Below are 17,408 nucleotides of genomic sequence, written 5' to 3'. Positions count from 1 at the left end.
TATTAGCAACTCCTGCGAAATCGACGGCACCTATTGGCCAGAACCGAAAGCTGCCACGGCAGGTCATGGCCTCAGAGATTCTTGATGCGCAAAGCTCACTTCCGGGCCTTGCATTTGCTGGGAAAGACCGACATAAAAAAATAAATAGCTCGCTGCAACTTCTACTACGCAGTGGCGCTAGGTAAAGAGCAACAGCAACAAATCATCATAATGGGGCTTGCAGAGAATCGGCTTCTCTGCTTTTTGCTCGGCGTTTCTTCCGTCTCCGAAAATAAACCTCCAAAACAATTACAAACTAAAAAATTGTCAAGGTGCAAGAGAGCTGGTGTATGTTGATCATGATGCAAAATCCCGAGACTGGGAATGAAATTCGAAAGAAATAGTGTAAGAAGAAAGAAAAAAGGGGACAGGACAACGTCTCAAACTCAGCTGAGTTAAGTTTGAGACGTTATTCCTGAGCTGAGTTTTCAGCCGAGTTGAATTTGAGATGTTGTCCTGAGCTGAATTTGAGACGTTTTCCTGTCCCCTTTTTTCTGTCTTCTTACACTTTTTTTTTATAATTTCATTCCCAGTCTCAGGATTTTGCATCATGTACAAACTAAACTTACTATATGGCAGCGTCACTCGGGCGGCGTTCGATCGGATTACTACCAGCGTGCAAGGGGGTAGGGGGGGGGGGGGGGGGGGGGGGGGGGCAGTTTCCCAGATCACTTTAAGGTTTTTCTTAGCCTCAACCACCTGCCTGCCCCTTGCCGTTTCAAACTGGATGAGTATCGTTAAACAGTGCGTTCGTAGGATCACTACTTCGTGATGCACGTTAATGACCACCCCAGGCTGGCGGTCACAATTACTGATCTGCACACGTCACTCTGCACTGGCAAATAATCCAGCACATCCAGGACCCTTGTCGTCTCATTTAATTGCCTGACCAACTTCGCGCAATCTGAATATCACACCCGAACATTTCTAAACCTGATTTCGTGAAAACCAGAGAGGCATGAAAACGTTATTTGAAACTGAAACTGTGGCGGAACATGAAAACCGGACTTCGAACTTTGCGCACTTGGACTTTAAAGAAATTCGAAACCTAAGTTTCTTTTTCGAATTTAGCGCTAAAAGAGAATCGAAACCTTCAAACTTTTCTAACTTTATGTAGAAAGAAATTCTAAATCTTCGAATTTATCAAACTTCATGTCTATTCACCCCATTCGGTGGGCGTTGATACCACGAGGGCGCCACAGTATTTGGTGCCCCAGTAGACTTCCGGTAGTGTATTTATTTATTCTTCAGCAACGCACAGCGGTCGTGTAAGAAGAGTTTTTTTTAGAAAAGTTTCTGTAGTATGTTTGTAAGAACATTAATGCATTGTAGAAAGTAGTGCAAATAACAAATGGACAAAAGACAAATGGAAAAGAAGAGGAAAACCGGAAGCGCGCAGGGGTCCGCCAATAGGGGGTGGTAGTGAGCTTGTTTGCAAACAAACATCGGTGAATAAGAATTCTAAACGTTCGAATTTTTCGAATTTCAGATCCATAGAAATTTGAAACATTTGAATCTTTCGAATTTCAAGTTAGGAAAGTTCGAAATCTTCGAATTTCTCGAACCTCAAGTAAAAAAATATTCGAAATAATCGAACCCGAACTTTTAGAAACCGTGAAAGCTTCGAACTTTTCGAATTCGAAACTCCATGATTTTTGAAAGTTGCGAATTTTTCGAATTCGAATCTCCGTACGGTCGAAAATATCGAAACCTTTTGAATTCGAACATCAGCTCGGTCCGAAAATATTGAAATCGAACCTAGGGTGGTTCGCGGCATTCCTACCCTTTACGCACACACCGCCCTCACGCACTCCTACCCCTCACACACTCACGGTCCTCACAGCCCTCACGGTACTCACTGACCCTCATCTCACCTGTGAAGATGAGGGTGCGTGAGGGCCCTCATGAGTGAGGTTTATCGAGGTATGATTGACTGGTGGAAAGCCTATGTGATCGACGCTGATTGGCTGATTCCGGTGAGTATGAGAGGTTCTGGAAAACCGCCAGGTAACTCAATGTTTCATGTGTAATTTTCATCCACGAGACTGGACAGAAAAATGCCATGCTCATTATCCTCATGCAAATTGCATCACTGGGTAGAAGGTAAGGCGGTTCTTTCGTCTCACTCTTTTGGGACTTCAAGGTACATTGTCCCTTTCGCGATATCTTCGAGATTGTTTAATTTCCCCCACGATTTCTGTTGTGTCATTTATCGCTTTTCTCTCAACTTTTCAGGGCCAGCTTGCTAGAAGCCACTTCTTAGTAAGGAATGGGTGAAAGAAAGCACTGCCACAGCCAGCGCACGAGCCGAGTGGCACTTGAATCGTGTCTCAACATGGGCACGCTCCCCAGCTCCATGCCACATATTTGACCACTGAGGTCCTGATGCTGCCTCAATACGAACACCGCCTTGCATAGCTCTAGAGAAGCTGCACTATAGACTTCTTCTGTTGGCCAGCCGAGCATTTGGAAAGGTGGGAGGAAAGCTTTGTGTGCCAAGCATCTCGGAGGTTATGGGCAGGTTCTTCCACCAGCTTATAAAAGCGGATGAAGTATTAACAGCGCCTGGCAGTCTAAACAGGGAGCAGCGAAAATAGGTTTGAAAACATGCAATGAAGATCGCCAATAAGCTAGCAGATAAACGCCGGCAGTGGTGCATAGCTTTGCTAGTCACCTCCTTTGGCTGCAACTGAAACGTTAGCTGAGAGCAAGCGTGCTGCAAGCACAACTGTCCCAGCATTTCCTGTCGTGAAAGGCGACGCGCTGGCACCTTGCTGGTGAGCGATCGGCACAAGGCAAGCAGAGAGACACCGTCTGCATCCACCCACTGGCAGCTCCTGAACAGGCCTTCAGCCGTGCTCCAAATGTTGTCGAGTGGATCCAACTTACTTTGACCGATCGTGTGAGGCGACAAGGTAGAGCTGTGATAGAATGCTCCAAGCATGCCGCCAGGTTAAGGCAACAAACAAAATTATTGTATTTTCCAGTGCAGAAATCTTTTTTTTTTTTTTTTTGTTTGCTCTATACAACAATGCAACTTATATACAAGTTTTTTCAACAAAATTTCGTAGTGCGATGCTTCTTTTTTAAATGTGCCACTCGCCATCTTTTGGAGAGCACCACAACTACATGACTCAAAAAGCGAGGAATGCGACGGTTTTCCCGAAGTAACATAAAGAGCCCCTGAAAATAAAAAAAAAATAAAAGTTCTTTTTATAGTGGTTGGGACATGCGTGGAGGTCCCGGGTTCAATACCCAGACCAGGTGGATTTTTTCGGCTGCGCACCAGTCACCTAGCTGTGTTTGTCCTTTGTCCCCTTTTGTTCCCCTTCTCCAGGGATTATTTTCGACATTCTTGTCCAGCTCGCTTGCACCTTTGCATCTAATTGCATTATAATAACCTTAAAAAATGCAAGCCTTTCACCCTTCTTGGTGTTAATCTGGATGCAGCTGATAAAACCTGTTTGCTCTACTGACGTCTAACTCTTGATAAACACAATTCGTAGAGCGCTCCACAAAAAAAAAATTAATTTTACAAAAAAAGAAAAAACAAATTTAGAGCAATATTATGGCGCTAGACGCGATTTAGTCGGTAGTCACTTTTTTTCACTTGTTTTCTCTCTCGGCATTTCGGGCGCATGAGGAAAGGTGATCGGCTGCTCCTTCACGTAGAGGCGGAAAAGGCAAATGACCATCTCGTTGAGTGAATGACCATTCCGTGACGTCATGGACTTAACGCGCAGAATTTCAAATATATCTCTCACCTTCAATATTGCTCTAAAGAATTTTTATTTTTCGCAAAACATTTATTTTTTGACACACGTGTCCCAACCAGACTGTTTAAAAGAAAGATTTTTTTTTTTCAGGGGCCCTTCAATGTGGATAGGCAAGGCAGTGAGAATAAAGCTTTTACAACATGTTATCAGTAACACTGAAAGGTAGGTGGGCTGGTAAACACGCATTGCAGAAAAGTTTCTCGCATCTTTCTTAGTTTCCATTTGAGAAGCTGTTTTTTTTTCTGCGATGCTCCAGTTATGTTGCTACATGTAAAAGAAAGGATTGCAGCTAGCCAATCTTTAAGCGGCGCCAAAAGAAGTGTGCCAAGGTCCATCCATCTGCCTGTGCGTTGATGCTCGTGTCGTCTCCGTGACTTGGCCGTAGCTAGGCCTAGAGGTGCAAAGCTTGATTCACGAGCCTTCTCATGCCGTTCGCTCGGCATGAGAAGGCTCGAATAAAGCCGACTACCTTCTCATTTCGCACATTTGACTTTTTTTGCTGCGAAACACTCTATTGCCTCTGCCAAACAGTGCTGTACTTGGAACATTTCTCACAAGTCGAAACGTCAAAGTGGTTGCGCGTCCAACGATAGGCGAGAACTCGCCGATTGTGCTAAACTTCAATTTCGCTATACCGATGTGCGTAATAAGGAAATACTCATCTTGTGAACCATGTTAATAGGTGTGCCTTTGAATAACTTCTACACCATATCGTCCACAAAGACGACTCAATATATGAAAGTGGAACTTATACGTGATGAAAGATGCGCACAAAAAGACAAGGACTGAGAAAGAAACACGTACGTAGACAACAGACAAGCGCACTTGTCCCTTGACTGCGTGTTTCTCTTCTCAGTCTTTGTTTTGCGCGCCTCTGTAACAATGTTTAATCAGTACCAACCCGGCCAACTGACCACCCCACTACGTGCGACTTGCAGCCCGGAAAATACGGTCAGCTCTTCGAGTGGGTTGGGACGCTCGCCGACGTGCAAGCGCGCGCTGACCGCGGTTTTACTCGCGATTCCGTATTTGCACCGTCGCTCGTGCATCAAGAAGAGGGGTGGAAATTGCGGTGCCTGACGTCACACGAGCAAAATGGCACCATGCAAATCGGACATTAAGGTTGACATTTAAGGTGGATGGGGTTTGTACGTCAAGCTCCTCAGAGCAAGTCATTCCAGACACCCGACTAGTGCAACGGGACGCGATCCAGCCAACGTCATCAGCTCAACTTCGGTGCCAGCCGCGCATGCTGCTTCTATCATGGACGAACATACACTAGGGCTGTCACGATAGTCTGCCGCACAAGAGAGCGCTCCTTCGGTACATGGGGCACTTCAGAGTGCTCCACGAAAAGCCGATGGCACGGACGGACGCAACTTCTTTCTTCGCACGAAGAAGGTAACGTTTTTGTGTTTCGTTTTTTCGAGTGCGAGGCGGGTTTGCGCGCACTGCGCCGGGGTCGTAGACGGACACCCTTCAGAGGGGCTACTACTACAAGCAAGCGGACATTTTAGTGCGCATCCGACACATACCTTCGGTAGCCATAGCGCCGCAAAACACTACAGTAGTGTGCACGTTCTGAAAAGAAATTAGAAATCGACAGTCCTGAACACAAGTTTCACAAGGACAGGCACGGACGGCCGAAAGAACGGAAGCCCGGAAGCTATGGAACAACCGGAACATAGCCGGAACAAGGAGACTGGTGGTGGACCCTGGCGAGTATTTGTAAATCACCGATGATTATAAATGAAGCTCCTAAAAGCTGCTTTTTTAATCAAGCTCACAAAAATTTGTTTTATATAACATTTTTGTACTACACATTTTGTTTTTGTTTTTCGACATTGGAAATTAGAAAACGTGCAGTCAGCGTCCCAGGCCAAGCTGGTCTAGCAACGCTCGCAGGCAAAAACCGGAAGCTGACTGTTGACTTCTCGACCAGTGTTGCCAGGTCTACTGATTTATCAGTAGATCTACTGATTTCGTTCCGGGTTTACTGATTCACTGAAAAACAAGAAAATCTACTGACTTTTTTTTAGTAAACATATTAAAAATTTATTATATGGCCCCTTCAGTTCCCAGTGTCGCCCATCAAAGGAAACTCATAATGTCCCAGAATTAAAAACGAAGCTCTGGCTAGATGGCCCAGAAGCCCGTCCTATTCGAGTGACGTAGCCGTATATTCATCCATCTATTCACCCAGAGCAGGTTCGTCAGGTTGGGCAGGTTCGACGGTGACATCCGGGCCAGAGCCATATATTGAGAGAGTTTGGCTAGCTTATGATCTCGCCGTAACGTCCCTCTCCCGAGTGAGCCAATCAGGCCGCGGCACAGAGCGAGAGGTGTTTGCGCATGCGCCTGAACTCTCGGCTGCTCCTATGCAATCTACTAGAATAGCTTTGAGTTGAGCGGAGAGAGCCGCAATTTTCATGCATTCGTTCGGCGGAATGCATGGGATCGACATCCAAATTTCAGTTATTTTTTTTTTATTTGGCAGGTTCTGGCAAGAAAATGATATAATCCTATTCCTCGGTGGCTTAAAAAGCTAACGAATGAAGTTTCTCCGCGTTTGAACGCAAACTTTGGCTCAGGCGAAAAAGAAATAAGCCCGTAGCAGATGACGCGTAGCCTCAACAGTGCTCAGGACAACAGCGTTGCTTCAAAAACCTTCCACAGCCCAGTAAGGAAAGATGGCAGCATGCAGAGGACCTCCAATGGACATGTTCGCGCGCACTTGCCGGAGCGCCTTGTTTCGGTTTCGTTTCAATAACAGCGACAGGTGAACGTCGCACTGTCGCCTTCATCTGTGATCCCAAAAGTGCCCTCAGTCTCGATTTCAAAGAATAATCCTCAAAACAGTCAATAATGACTAAAACAAAAACATTTATGGAGCCATTTTAATTTGTCCTTCATATAAAGTTACTCGAGAACTGGTCTTGTGTTTTTCTTTCATTTTTATTTGTCTTTATTACCATGTTATTTGTTACTCTATACTATTTCTTCGAAGTGTGTATTAATGGAGATAGCAAAACATGGCAAAACACATATTTCGTGGAATCTACTGATTTTTGTGCAAATCTACTGACTTTTTGGGGATCAATCTGCTGACTTTTTTTTTCTCCATCTGGCAACACTGTTCTCGACTAGTTCCTCTTTCTTTCCGATTCCATTGCGGCAGGAAGGTGTATCGTTCTCCGAGGGGGCTAAGGCTGAATCCAGCAGCGTACACCGTTAATTTTTGCCATCCACCACTACTCATCGCAGTAACAAGTCATAATGCCATCCAACGACGAGCTCGCGTGCGTTTATGGCGCCCTTATCCTCCAGGACGACGAGATTGCAGTCACCGTAAGTAGCGTGCGCGTCCCCGCTGTCGCGATGCTCGCGATGGCTGCGACGTGCTCCTAGCTTGGTAGCTAATTTTCACCTCCCTTCCCATTGACAGGCTGAGAAGATCAGCACGATCCTCAAGGCTGCTGGTGTCGAGGTTGAGCCTTACTGGCCCGGTACGTGGGAGGCCCCAGCGCTCGGCGGAGGCGCCCAGGACCCGTTGGCGGAGACGTCAATGATCTCTGCGTTCTCTCTCCAGGTCTGTTCGCCAAGGCGCTCGAGGGACTCGATTTGAAGGCGCTCATCTCGAACGTGGGTTCGGGTGTCGGGTCCGGACCCGCCGCGGCCGCAGCTCCCGCCGCCGGGGCGGCTGCCGCGGCACCGACCGGAGGCAAGGACGGTGAGTGACCGGGGTTCTGCTCGTTTGTTTCGGAACAAGTTGGGGAGCGTGGTAATCTTCTCTGTAGAAGACGGTAGTGTGATCGGAGGATGCCGTTGAAGCCATGCTTGATGTGCCGGCGAGCACGTGTTTGGTGACGTGCCGCTCTTCAGCGCTCACGAGTCGGGACTGGAGTCCAGTTGTGATGGAACGCTACTCTGCTGTGATCTGCCAAGTTTCAAGCGCATTCTTCATTCCGCGCGTTTGCCTGGTCAGCCGACAGATACACCTCGGCTAGTCTCGATTTGCCTGCACAGGTGCAGGTAAATGGAAGGAGCAGAATATCTCCTAGCAGGTCTTGTCAGCTTGCTCAAACCTGTCTTTCGGAAAAAATCACTGGCCAAGGTTATCACTCCAGCCAACGTTATGGTCACTGCTTTGTTCCGTTGGAAAGCGGTAGTTAGTGCAAACTTGCCTTGGTGGTCAAAGGATGTGGAGGTACAAAGCTGCCTTGACATTGGGAACGAACTGGTGTTGCAAGCAGGGGGGAGGGTTTGTGACAATAGGTGTGTTGTGCACTTGCAGCCCCCAAGAAAGAGGAGAAGAAGGAAGAGTCCGAGGAGGAGGACGACGACATGGGATTCGGTGAGTTGGACGAAAGGCAGTTAGAGCCGTCTCCCAGAGAAACACTTATAACCTCGCCCCGCTACCCATAGCCACACGCAAGGTTCACTCGGTCGTTGCTCCCAGCAAGCAATGTTTGGAACGCCACCTTTAACCGAGCAAGTTAGATTAGACTGCTTGGGTGCATGCCTCGAACCTCGCTTGGTGGTTACGTTTCGTAAGCCTGTGGGGTAGCTCTACCCGATTTACACAAGTCCCAGAGATCTATACACGAACTCCATTCTGTCCCAGACGACGCTAAGCAGACGCGCCAGGTTAGGAGCAGCAGGCCTCTCCCATACCTTAGGACCCCATTCGGTTGTTTGCCTCTAGCCGTCATGAAAGAGGTTGCATTCAGAAGCGAGGAAGCAATATATTTTGCTCTGTTGCTCAACTGTCCCATCACGGTTGAGGTACTAAGGGTGCAATATGACCAACAGCACCGGTGCCGTCTCTGTGAGCCAGTTGGTTTGCACAGGGCCTTGGAAGCCTTGAATTTGCAAAGGGCATTTTCCATACCTTCAATACCCTAAAGTTCCCCAAAAATAACTTTTTTTTTTTTGCATTATTGGAAGAAGAAAAAATTAATACTACAATGTAGTTTCTTTTTATATGCGTATGTTAACACAAATTTCAATTAGAAAGTTTTTGTATGGTACATTCAGCGCATCCCTGTAAAGCACCTGGCCACAATGGTAGCGGTTTCGGATCCGGTCTCTCCGTGTCCTGCCATCTTGCCCCGCAATCTGTCGCATACCGTTTGCTAGCTACTCCCGGTTTGTTTGTCACGCGTATGTTTTACGCTACACCAAGTGTATGTAGTTTAAACTGCGCGCGGTGCCTAGTAAGTGCCACTTTTGGCGGTCGTGTTTGGGTCACAACCGCAACGGATGACGTCGCCTCAGATTTGAAAACAACTACAGTTGTTTCCATATCTCTGAGGTTTTGCCAATCAAAAGTATTGCTAAAGAGGTAGGACAGGGTAATAGACAGCACGTTAACATATTCTGGTGAGTGAGGGCCAGACTGTCAGTCGCAATTTGTAAACTTTGCTCAGCTGTGCACCCATCTAACAAATTGCTTTGGGTTACAGTCAACGAAAAATGACTTCTTCTGTAACGGTAAAAGTTTGAATGCAAACCCTATATGCTCGCAAGAAACTTGGAAATAATGGCATTTTCATCTTTTGTAATGAAGCCAGCTGTTTCATCGGCAAACGGAGAGCGTTTGACAAAATCGAAGGAAACTACTCCTGGTGAACGATTTTTCAACCACGAACGCTGGCCACTGTCATCTTGTAGTAGCAACATGTTTCCAGCAAGACCTCACGCAGAGGCGTACAAAAATGCAGGGTAGGGGATTCCCGTTGTTACCACGCATGCAGTGGTGGGCGTCCTCTCGAACTATTAAATGTCAAGTCGGAAAAGATGGTTGCCCAACGGCAAATTGCTTTCCAACAGTTGCTGTTGCTGCAGTGTGGCAGGGTCACTAAAAACATAGTTCCCTTACATTTACAAACAAGGTTTTCGGACAGTCTCTTTAATCTGGGTTCCTTTCAATGAATTCACTATGCTTTATTTCAACGAGAGTGGATCTGTGAAAACAAGTGGCCCACCATTCATTGAATCCATTGAGCTAGATTGTCCAACTGAAGATAGAAGTGCATAGTGTCCTACAGAAAAATAGAAGCCACTCCCTGCTTCATTCAACACGCTTGACTGCATCCTGCTGCAATGACGTCCTGCCTCTGGTGTTCTGCGGACTAGGAGCATACAATAGTGATTCACAATTGATTTAATTGTGCCGCATATACTGGTCACTTTGAGGTAGGCGGATATGTTCACCTTCTCTAGAGACTCGCCCAGTAGCCGAAAGCTCTTGGCCGCCTGCTTCCAGCCCGTTTACTGCAAAATGGTGCCCTTGCAGGAGGTTTTTCGTTTCACCCAACGGTTGATAACCAGTGAAAGTCAGGCCATACCCTGCGCGACCAGCTGGTCCTAGGACGTGCCAAAAAGACAACCCGATCAGATGCCGACCAATCACTGCGTCGCGTGGATGCACGCAACCCAGCGATTGACCGGCGCCCGATTGGGTTAAGCAGTCTTTTTGACACGCCGTACAAGCAGTCGGACGTCTGGTTGCACGTGGGTATGGCCTAGTCGGGACCCCAGTGTTTATGCCCGTTGGGTAGCACGAAAAAATCCCCGTGAGGACGCCATATTGCGGTCATTGATAATCTGGTAGCGGCGACCACGGAGAGGCTGCCACATGTTTGGTGCAAGGGATTCGGCTACAGGGGGAGGGGAGTTTGTCGATGTGGACACCTCAGTGACCGGTATATGCAGCAGAAAAAATAATTGTAATCCCTTGTAAAAAGCTTTAATGGCAACTACGGTGAAAGAAATACATTTAGGTGATGACTCTGTCTCGCGCGGCGACTTCATCATGTTCGGCGCACTGAGCACGCTTCTCTCGCACGGGGATAGATGGCACCCACGTATTGGGCAGGAGATCGAACTATAGGGGGCGCTTTGACCCGTTTGTTTTCCCCACGCTCGGTGTTTACTCAACACAAGGCCTGTGCACATGCCAACAGGCCTTATGGGCATGGCCATGTCATCTTCTACAATAGAGCGCGGGGCACAGTTTAATGTAAAAAATACTAACAATCGACGAAGCGACGTTAAGTGCCGGATCTATCTTCTGAGAATGCGAGCTTGACCCACTTCGGCTTTTGTGCTAAGCTGGGATCCTGCATGCTGCATTGTTCATGCAGGCCGTCCTGGAAACAAAAGAGCCCATCCTCTCCCTCGCCGGAGAACACGAACTCCAGTCGAACGCTGACGCCGCGTTCGGTTATGTCGGCCGAGCGCTGCGTCATTGTATTTGTTGTCCCCATCCGTGTAGTTGATAAGTTAACCGCTTGGGGCGTAACGGTTAACTTATCAACTACACGGCGTAGACTAGAGGAGAGTGGGCTTGGGTTCAACCTTTCTTACAGTAAGCTAGGCCAAAAAATTCAGCAATCCTTACCGGGATTGATGTATGCGGATGATATTGTACTAATGGCTAACAACAGGACAGAGTTGCAGGAATTAATGAGCATCTGTGGTAGGGAAGGAGAGGAATTAGGTTTAGAATTCAGTAGCGAAAAATCGGCAGTCATGATTTTTAACGAGGATGAAGTTGAGAGGCTGAAGATACAGAATATTACAGTTGAGAGAGCTAGTAAATACAAGTATCTAGGAGTATGGATATGTGATGGTGCAGAATATCTCAGAGACCATGAAAAGTATATAATAGGTAAGGGCAACAGAAATGCAGCTGTAATGAAAAATAGAGCACTTTGGAATTACAACAGGTATGAGGTGGTGAGAGAGATTTGGAAAGGGGTCATGGTGCCTGGCTTGACTTTTGGAAACGCAGTGCTATGCATGAAATCCGAAGTGCATGCGAAACTAGAAATAAAACAGCGCGGAGTAGGTAGACTGGCTTTGGGGGCACATTGCAAAACGCCAAACCAGGGAGTACAAGGAGACATGGGATGGGCATCATTTGAGAGCAGGGAAGCGGTGAGCAAGGTAGAATTTGAGGATAGGTTGAGGCTAATGGACGGGGAGCAATGGGCACGAAAGGTTTTCAGCTATTTATACATGAGGAGTGTAGACACCAAGTGGAGACAGCGCACTAGGAAATTAAGAGGAAAGTTTTTGGGCTATAGCGAAGATACGGAAGAGCAAGTCTCAGTTAAGAAGAAAGTTAAGGCCACAGAAAGAGATCGGTGGCTAGAGGGAATGCAGACAAAGACGGCTCTGGAAAGCTATAGATTAAACAAAAGAGTTATTGCCAAAGAAAGCATTTATGACAATTCTAGGGGAAGCTCATTGCTGTTTGAGGCAAGAACGGGTGTTCTGCGAACCAGAACATACAGAGTGAAGTACCAGGAAATTGATACAGTGTGCACTGCTTGTGGAGAGAACGAGACGGCTGAGCACTTGATACTCTACTGTAAAGGGCTTCACCCTATGCCTACTGAAGACAACATAGATTTAATAAAGTCATTGGGTTTTAGAGACAGCGAAGGGAGAGTGGATTTCAAGACTGTAGAGATTACCAAGCAAAGATTAAGTGAATGGTGGCAGAAATCGAGAGAAAACTAGGTATTTTCTTATTCACTGATGGCAAGGGGGTTTCATAGCCTCACTTTCTTTGCACTGCGAAGTGAATATAGATTTCACATTTAAATATTCTAAGCTTAAATGGTAAAACAAAATGGCTAGGTGGCGTAAGCTACCGCCCGATCCAAAGGGCTCAGCCGTATTCATCCATCCATCCATCCTCCCCAATAGAGGGGCTAGAGTAACTGTATAGGCTCTGCTTGCAGAGCCAGAGTATCGCGTTCCTTTTCCTTTCGCCGCCATCTCCGTATTGGTGGAGGAGTGGTCACGTGGGCAGAACTGGATCCGAACTTCGTGCGGGAAAGCGGCCTTCCAGAACGCCGAGTTTCGGGGGAACACATTTTCCGCTTTGAGTTCGCCAAATATAGATCCTAGACTAAAATCGAACGAACCGAAAGCTTCCTAAGTCATTGAACATTATGTGCGTCAACTGGGTACAATACAATCCTGTTTTTTTTATAACGCGAGCGATGTTTTATGACATCCGTTTCAAAGTTATGGGAAGCAGACGACACGGACGACGATCGCGTTACTCGCGTCTGCGGCTCTCGCGGAGCGATACGCGATACGCGACCGGCACATCCGGCCATCTTGGCGAGCTCTCGAGCGAAAGCGAGGGGACGGCGTTTTCGTCAGCCGCTGCCTCGTTTACCGCAATGAATTGATGACTTCACTTCACACGCGACCCGCAGGATCTGTGGGTGCGATTTTTGCAATCGAGAGGGAAACGGGAACCGACGGGACAACGATGACGGCGCCGGCGCGGCTCGTCGCCGCACGCCGCCTCGCGTCTGCGCCTTCGCGTCCCCTGCAAAAAGCGACCGTGGCTTCCCGCAGTGCTTGGCTCCAGAATGGCACCATTGCGGTACTCTGCTCCGCAAGCGGAGCATATACAGTTACTCTAAGAGGGGCTTGTGAAGGAAATTATGCACTCTTTACTCGGTCCCTGTGTACTGTGTAGTGAAATGATAGATTTATGTTGGCGCACTGGCAGTGATTGCCTTTTCCCCCCCGTGTGATTCCTGTTGTTTTGTTGTTGTTGTTTTTTTAACGAGAACATTCCGATAATGACTCAGCGTGACAAAAATACTCGTATAAATATAAAACTTCCCAACATAATCTACTGGGCCTTCAATAATTTAGAGTAAACACCTGGGTCGTGTTCGCACGTTTGGTAACAGTTCCGTAAATTGTTTACACACATTGCGTGGCTTTATATGAGGTCGGGTGATTGTTTTCACCCTGATCCTGCCTTATTCACAAAACTAAATTCTAATAATGTTACATAGTGGGGCCTAAATAATTCTTTACATGCGCATAAAAGTTTTAGCATTACAAATGGTTTATACATACAATGTCAAATTGTACTGTGGAACATACAAACTTTGTGAGCAAAAAAAAACTGAAACGATGACCCAGTATGATGACATTCTTACACAGTGACTGAAAGTCTAACAATAGTAGCAGTTATATAATATAAATCAATTTTCATCTGGCACATTAATATGGTGTCACCCCATCTTGCAAATAAAAAAATACCTGACAAGTATTTTTTGCTTTAATATGTACATAAAAGCTGAATTCACTGCATACTACCAAAGAACGCCATCTTCTACATCCTGTGTTGTGAACTGCGCTTCGTTTCACCTTATGTTGTAGTGCAGCGAAGGCTAGAAGCGCGAGCTCATGGCGTTGGCAGCTGCTCCCAAGTCACGAGAGCTTGTGCCGCCGGGATGTGCCCCAGAGCAAGGAGCTCGCGGTTGTAGCCTTTCCTGCGGTACATCATGAGGTGAAACAGAGTATGCTCCTTGTTCGAGGCTAGCTCCGAACACGAACTGGTCGCTCGCTTCCCGCGGGAAGAGCGGCCAGAGTCGCCACCTACATGTATTTCTTCCACCGTGATGGCAACCAGTGTAGGGAAATGTTAAATTGGTGTCTATTGGATTATCTGCCAAGTATGAGGGTGTTTTGTAATTGGACAATGTGTTCTCTGTGCAGGTCTCTTCGACTGAGGAGGGGAACGTAACGCGTGTGAATAAAACCACTGTGAAACAGCCTGTGTGTCCCATTCCTTACCGTACCATTTACGAGCACCATTTGCCTTCTCTGGGAGTGGCTGCTTTGCAGGGCTCGAATAGACCCATTGCTATATTCCCCAAGCACCAAGGAGAATGCAGGGAATGGTGTTCCACGCGCCGCACGCGCTGGCCTTAGCAGTAGTAACTTTTCTAAAGCAAATACCTAAAACAAATGGCAACTTGCACGTGCGTTCGTCAATGCTTTATTTTGGTTATTTACTTCTAATATTTTATACGAGAAAGGCATGTGGAACACCAATCCCTGCATTCTCCTTGATACTTGGGTAATATAGCAATGGGTCTAGTGATGAATGGAAGCATGTTGCGCCGTATTCGCAATCGCGTCTCCAGCTTGACGCTCGCCCTCCCGCGGCGGAAACGGGAAGCGCTCTAGCGAGGGTCCCCCGATTCTCCTGCTCAGCGGGCACGGCGGAACTGCTCGCGATCATATCTCGCGAAGTGTCATTTCCGAATGCAAACAACACTCCTTCACAGTCCCAACCACTGATCTCTATGACAATTGCTGGATCGCGCTTCCCCGCTTGTTCGCTGCAGCGCAAGTGAAGCCACCGGACTTCACTCGCTTGGGATACGATTTGCCGTCTTTGCTAGCCTTTGCTGCGGTTTTCCAGCGTGCTGTGGACACGTTTTCTACTCGTTCGTCTTCATTCGCCGAAGAAGTTTTTTGAAGCCTCTGTATTGTTGAGACTTGCCGTTGTGAACACGTGGAAAATTTTACGAAAGTGCAGTGTCGCAGGAAAAAGGCACAACGCGTCGAAAGGAAGGGCTGGCGGCGTGTTCAAAGCTTCCTTGGCACGCCGAAGTGCCGTGTGTCTGTGCCTTCGCGCGCTTGGATACTGACCAAGAACCGACGCCGTGTGTATTTGTTTAGCGAATGCAATGTGCGTGAAGCTGTTCGTGCCTCTGGATCAGCGTCTTTTCCCCTCGCGGTTTAGGAACGAGCTTAATCCGGCGTCCACTAGCAACGGAAGATTGGGTGAAGGTACGTCTTTTTTTCGTCCTTAGACGATTTACACAATACCGTGCACAACAGCTCCTCATCACTGATCAGTGCTGGCTTATTATCAACCTACTTAATTGCACTTGACGTTTGAGCGCGGCTCGCCTAATTGTAATTGGTCAACAGATTGCACACGACCATATCGGCCGCGCTTCAAAGATTTTCATTCTCGCAGTCTTGTACTTTTGCTTTCGAAAACCCCCCTGGCTCCACAACGTTGTCCTATTCGTGCTCCCACGGAATCTATTAGAGTAGATTTGGGACATAGCCATGGTTAATATAGTACATAAGAACACGTACAGATCTCCCCCTTTTATTGATAGCAACTCACCGGAACAGCTGGACGATCCAGAACTCCGTGGCCGATATATATACATGATCTAAAGGCTTCTACGCGCGACACACGTTCATAACTTTGGCGCGGCGTCAATTCTTGACCGGTATCCAAGCGTGCGAAGGCACAAAGATGCATCACTCGGCGTGCCAAGGAAGCTTTGATCACGCCGCGACACCGGCGACACTTGTTTTCGACGAGTTGTACCTTTTGATACGGCTTCACGCACATTGCACTCGCAAAACACATCCACACGGCGTCGATTCTTGGTCGGTATCCAAGCGTGCGAAGGCACAGAGACACGGCACTTCGGCGTGCCAAGGAAGCTTTGAAGACGCCGCCAGCCCTTCCTTTCGACACGTTGTGCCTTTTTCCTGCGACACTGCACTTTCGTAAAATTTTCCACGTGTTCACGACGGCAAGTCTCAACAATACACAGAGTCTTCAAAAAGCTTCTTCGGCGAATGACGACGAACGAGTAGAAAACGTGTCTACAGCACGCTGAAAAACCGTGGCAAAGGCTAGCAAAAACGGCAAATCGTATCCCAAGCGAGTGAAGTCCGGTGGCTTCACTTGCGGGAGCGGCAAGCGCGATCCAGCAATTGTCATTGAGATCAGTGGTCCCAACGTAGTGCTGCAGCCGGTATGCACTTATTGAAGAGTTTTAGTATTGCGCATAGAAGCAAACGCAAGCGGTGTGCGTTTGCGTTAAAGTTGCGTGCCCCACGTTCTGCGTGCGCCTCATCGCCATGCGCCAATTCAAGACCGCAATTTCATGCTCCGCGCACGCGCAGTGTGGAACACGCAAAGCTAACGCTTTTACACGGTGCTTGCGTTCGCTCGTATACGCAATATTAAAACTCACTACTTTTTCACCGGCTTCCAACGCCAACGAAACGTGCTGCAGTGAGCGGACCTGCAAGCAAGTAGGCGTTCCTTTGAACTGGAAAGGCTGAGATTGGCAAAACGACGGAGCGTAAAAATGAAAGTAACTAAATGTTATAAAAAATAATAATTAAAAAAATATTTTTTGGCCATTTCGCCTGGAAGGATATTGGCGGCGACTTACGTCGTGCCGATTGTCAAAAGTCGCAACTTTGATAGAAAAATATACATTAACCAGAATTAATGTAATTTTACCTGGATTTCTCACATTAGCTAAAATGTTTTCATTGACTTTGGACTATTTTTATTTTATTACTTGGTAATTAAAAATGCTGCGATTGGCACCAGTGATGATATTTAGCACACTTTTGGTTGCCATATTTGTTCGCGCGTTCGAAATCAGATCATACGCAGCGCTCGAAAAAATTACGTGTTAAGATATCTGAATTATAATATTATTATTAATACCAATCGCGGCAATGTATGCCCACAATTAACGATAAGATCACGAAAATACGCCATTTAACCACAATAGTTTTTCCAGAAAGGTATAATTTTGTTTTCTTTTTAGCATATGACAAACTCTGACCTCGTTTTTAAAATAGACAAACAGTCAAACACTGGATGTAATATAAAGTCCTATGCGTCACGCGCTGCCTATAAAACACACACACACACACTTCAGCTCTCTGACTCGGAGTCCGTCTTTGAGTTGTTGCAGTGAG

At 47.0% G+C, this 17,408-nt stretch overlaps 2 protein-coding genes across 2 annotated transcripts in view; one reads left to right on the top strand and one right to left on the bottom strand.

Annotated features, from left to right (window-relative positions):
* LOC8053156 (axoneme-associated protein mst101(2)) overlaps positions 1–5,513 on the bottom strand; it is a 63,447-nt gene extending 57,934 nt beyond the window's left edge. Inside the window, exon 1 of the mRNA XM_029976691.3 lies at positions 5,351–5,513. Within this exon, the coding sequence (XP_029832551.2) occupies positions 5,351–5,501 (151 nt within the window). The 5' untranslated portion in view covers positions 5,502–5,513. The remainder of the gene's footprint in view (positions 1–5,350) is intronic.
* Positions 5,514–6,957: 1,444 nt separating this feature from the next.
* LOC8053161 (60S acidic ribosomal protein P1) lies at positions 6,958–14,422 on the top strand. The gene is made up of 5 exons (XM_002435922.3): positions 6,958–7,163; positions 7,261–7,321; positions 7,405–7,545; positions 8,110–8,169; positions 14,364–14,422. Exons 1-5 carry the CDS (start codon positions 7,092–7,094, stop codon positions 14,375–14,377), a joined length of 348 nt encoding a protein of 115 aa, XP_002435967.2. The 5' UTR covers positions 6,958–7,091; the 3' UTR covers positions 14,378–14,422.
* Positions 14,423–17,408: the final 2,986 nt, after the last annotated feature.

Source organism: Ixodes scapularis, unplaced genomic scaffold (genome assembly GCF_016920785.2).
Source record: "Ixodes scapularis isolate PalLabHiFi unplaced genomic scaffold, ASM1692078v2 PGA_scaffold2__306_contigs__length_199485367, whole genome shotgun sequence".
Classification (NCBI taxonomy): Eukaryota; Metazoa; Arthropoda; class Arachnida; order Ixodida; family Ixodidae; genus Ixodes; species Ixodes scapularis.
The sequence above is the reverse complement of the archived record's forward strand: the minus strand, read 5'-3'. Positions and strand labels throughout refer to the sequence as shown.

Bases quoted from the DNA above. Each gene is read 5' to 3' on its own strand.
- LOC8053161 (XM_002435922.3), top strand. From the start codon at position 7,092: ATGCCATCCAACGACGAGCTCGCGTGCGTTTATGGCGCCCTTATCCTC. The intron at 7,164-7,260 runs GTAAGTAGCGTG...TCCCATTGACAG, and splicing joins ACGACGAGATTGCAGTCACC to GCTGAGAAGATCAGCACGAT. The intron at 7,322-7,404 runs GTACGTGGGAGG...TTCTCTCTCCAG, and splicing joins GGTTGAGCCTTACTGGCCCG to GTCTGTTCGCCAAGGCGCTC.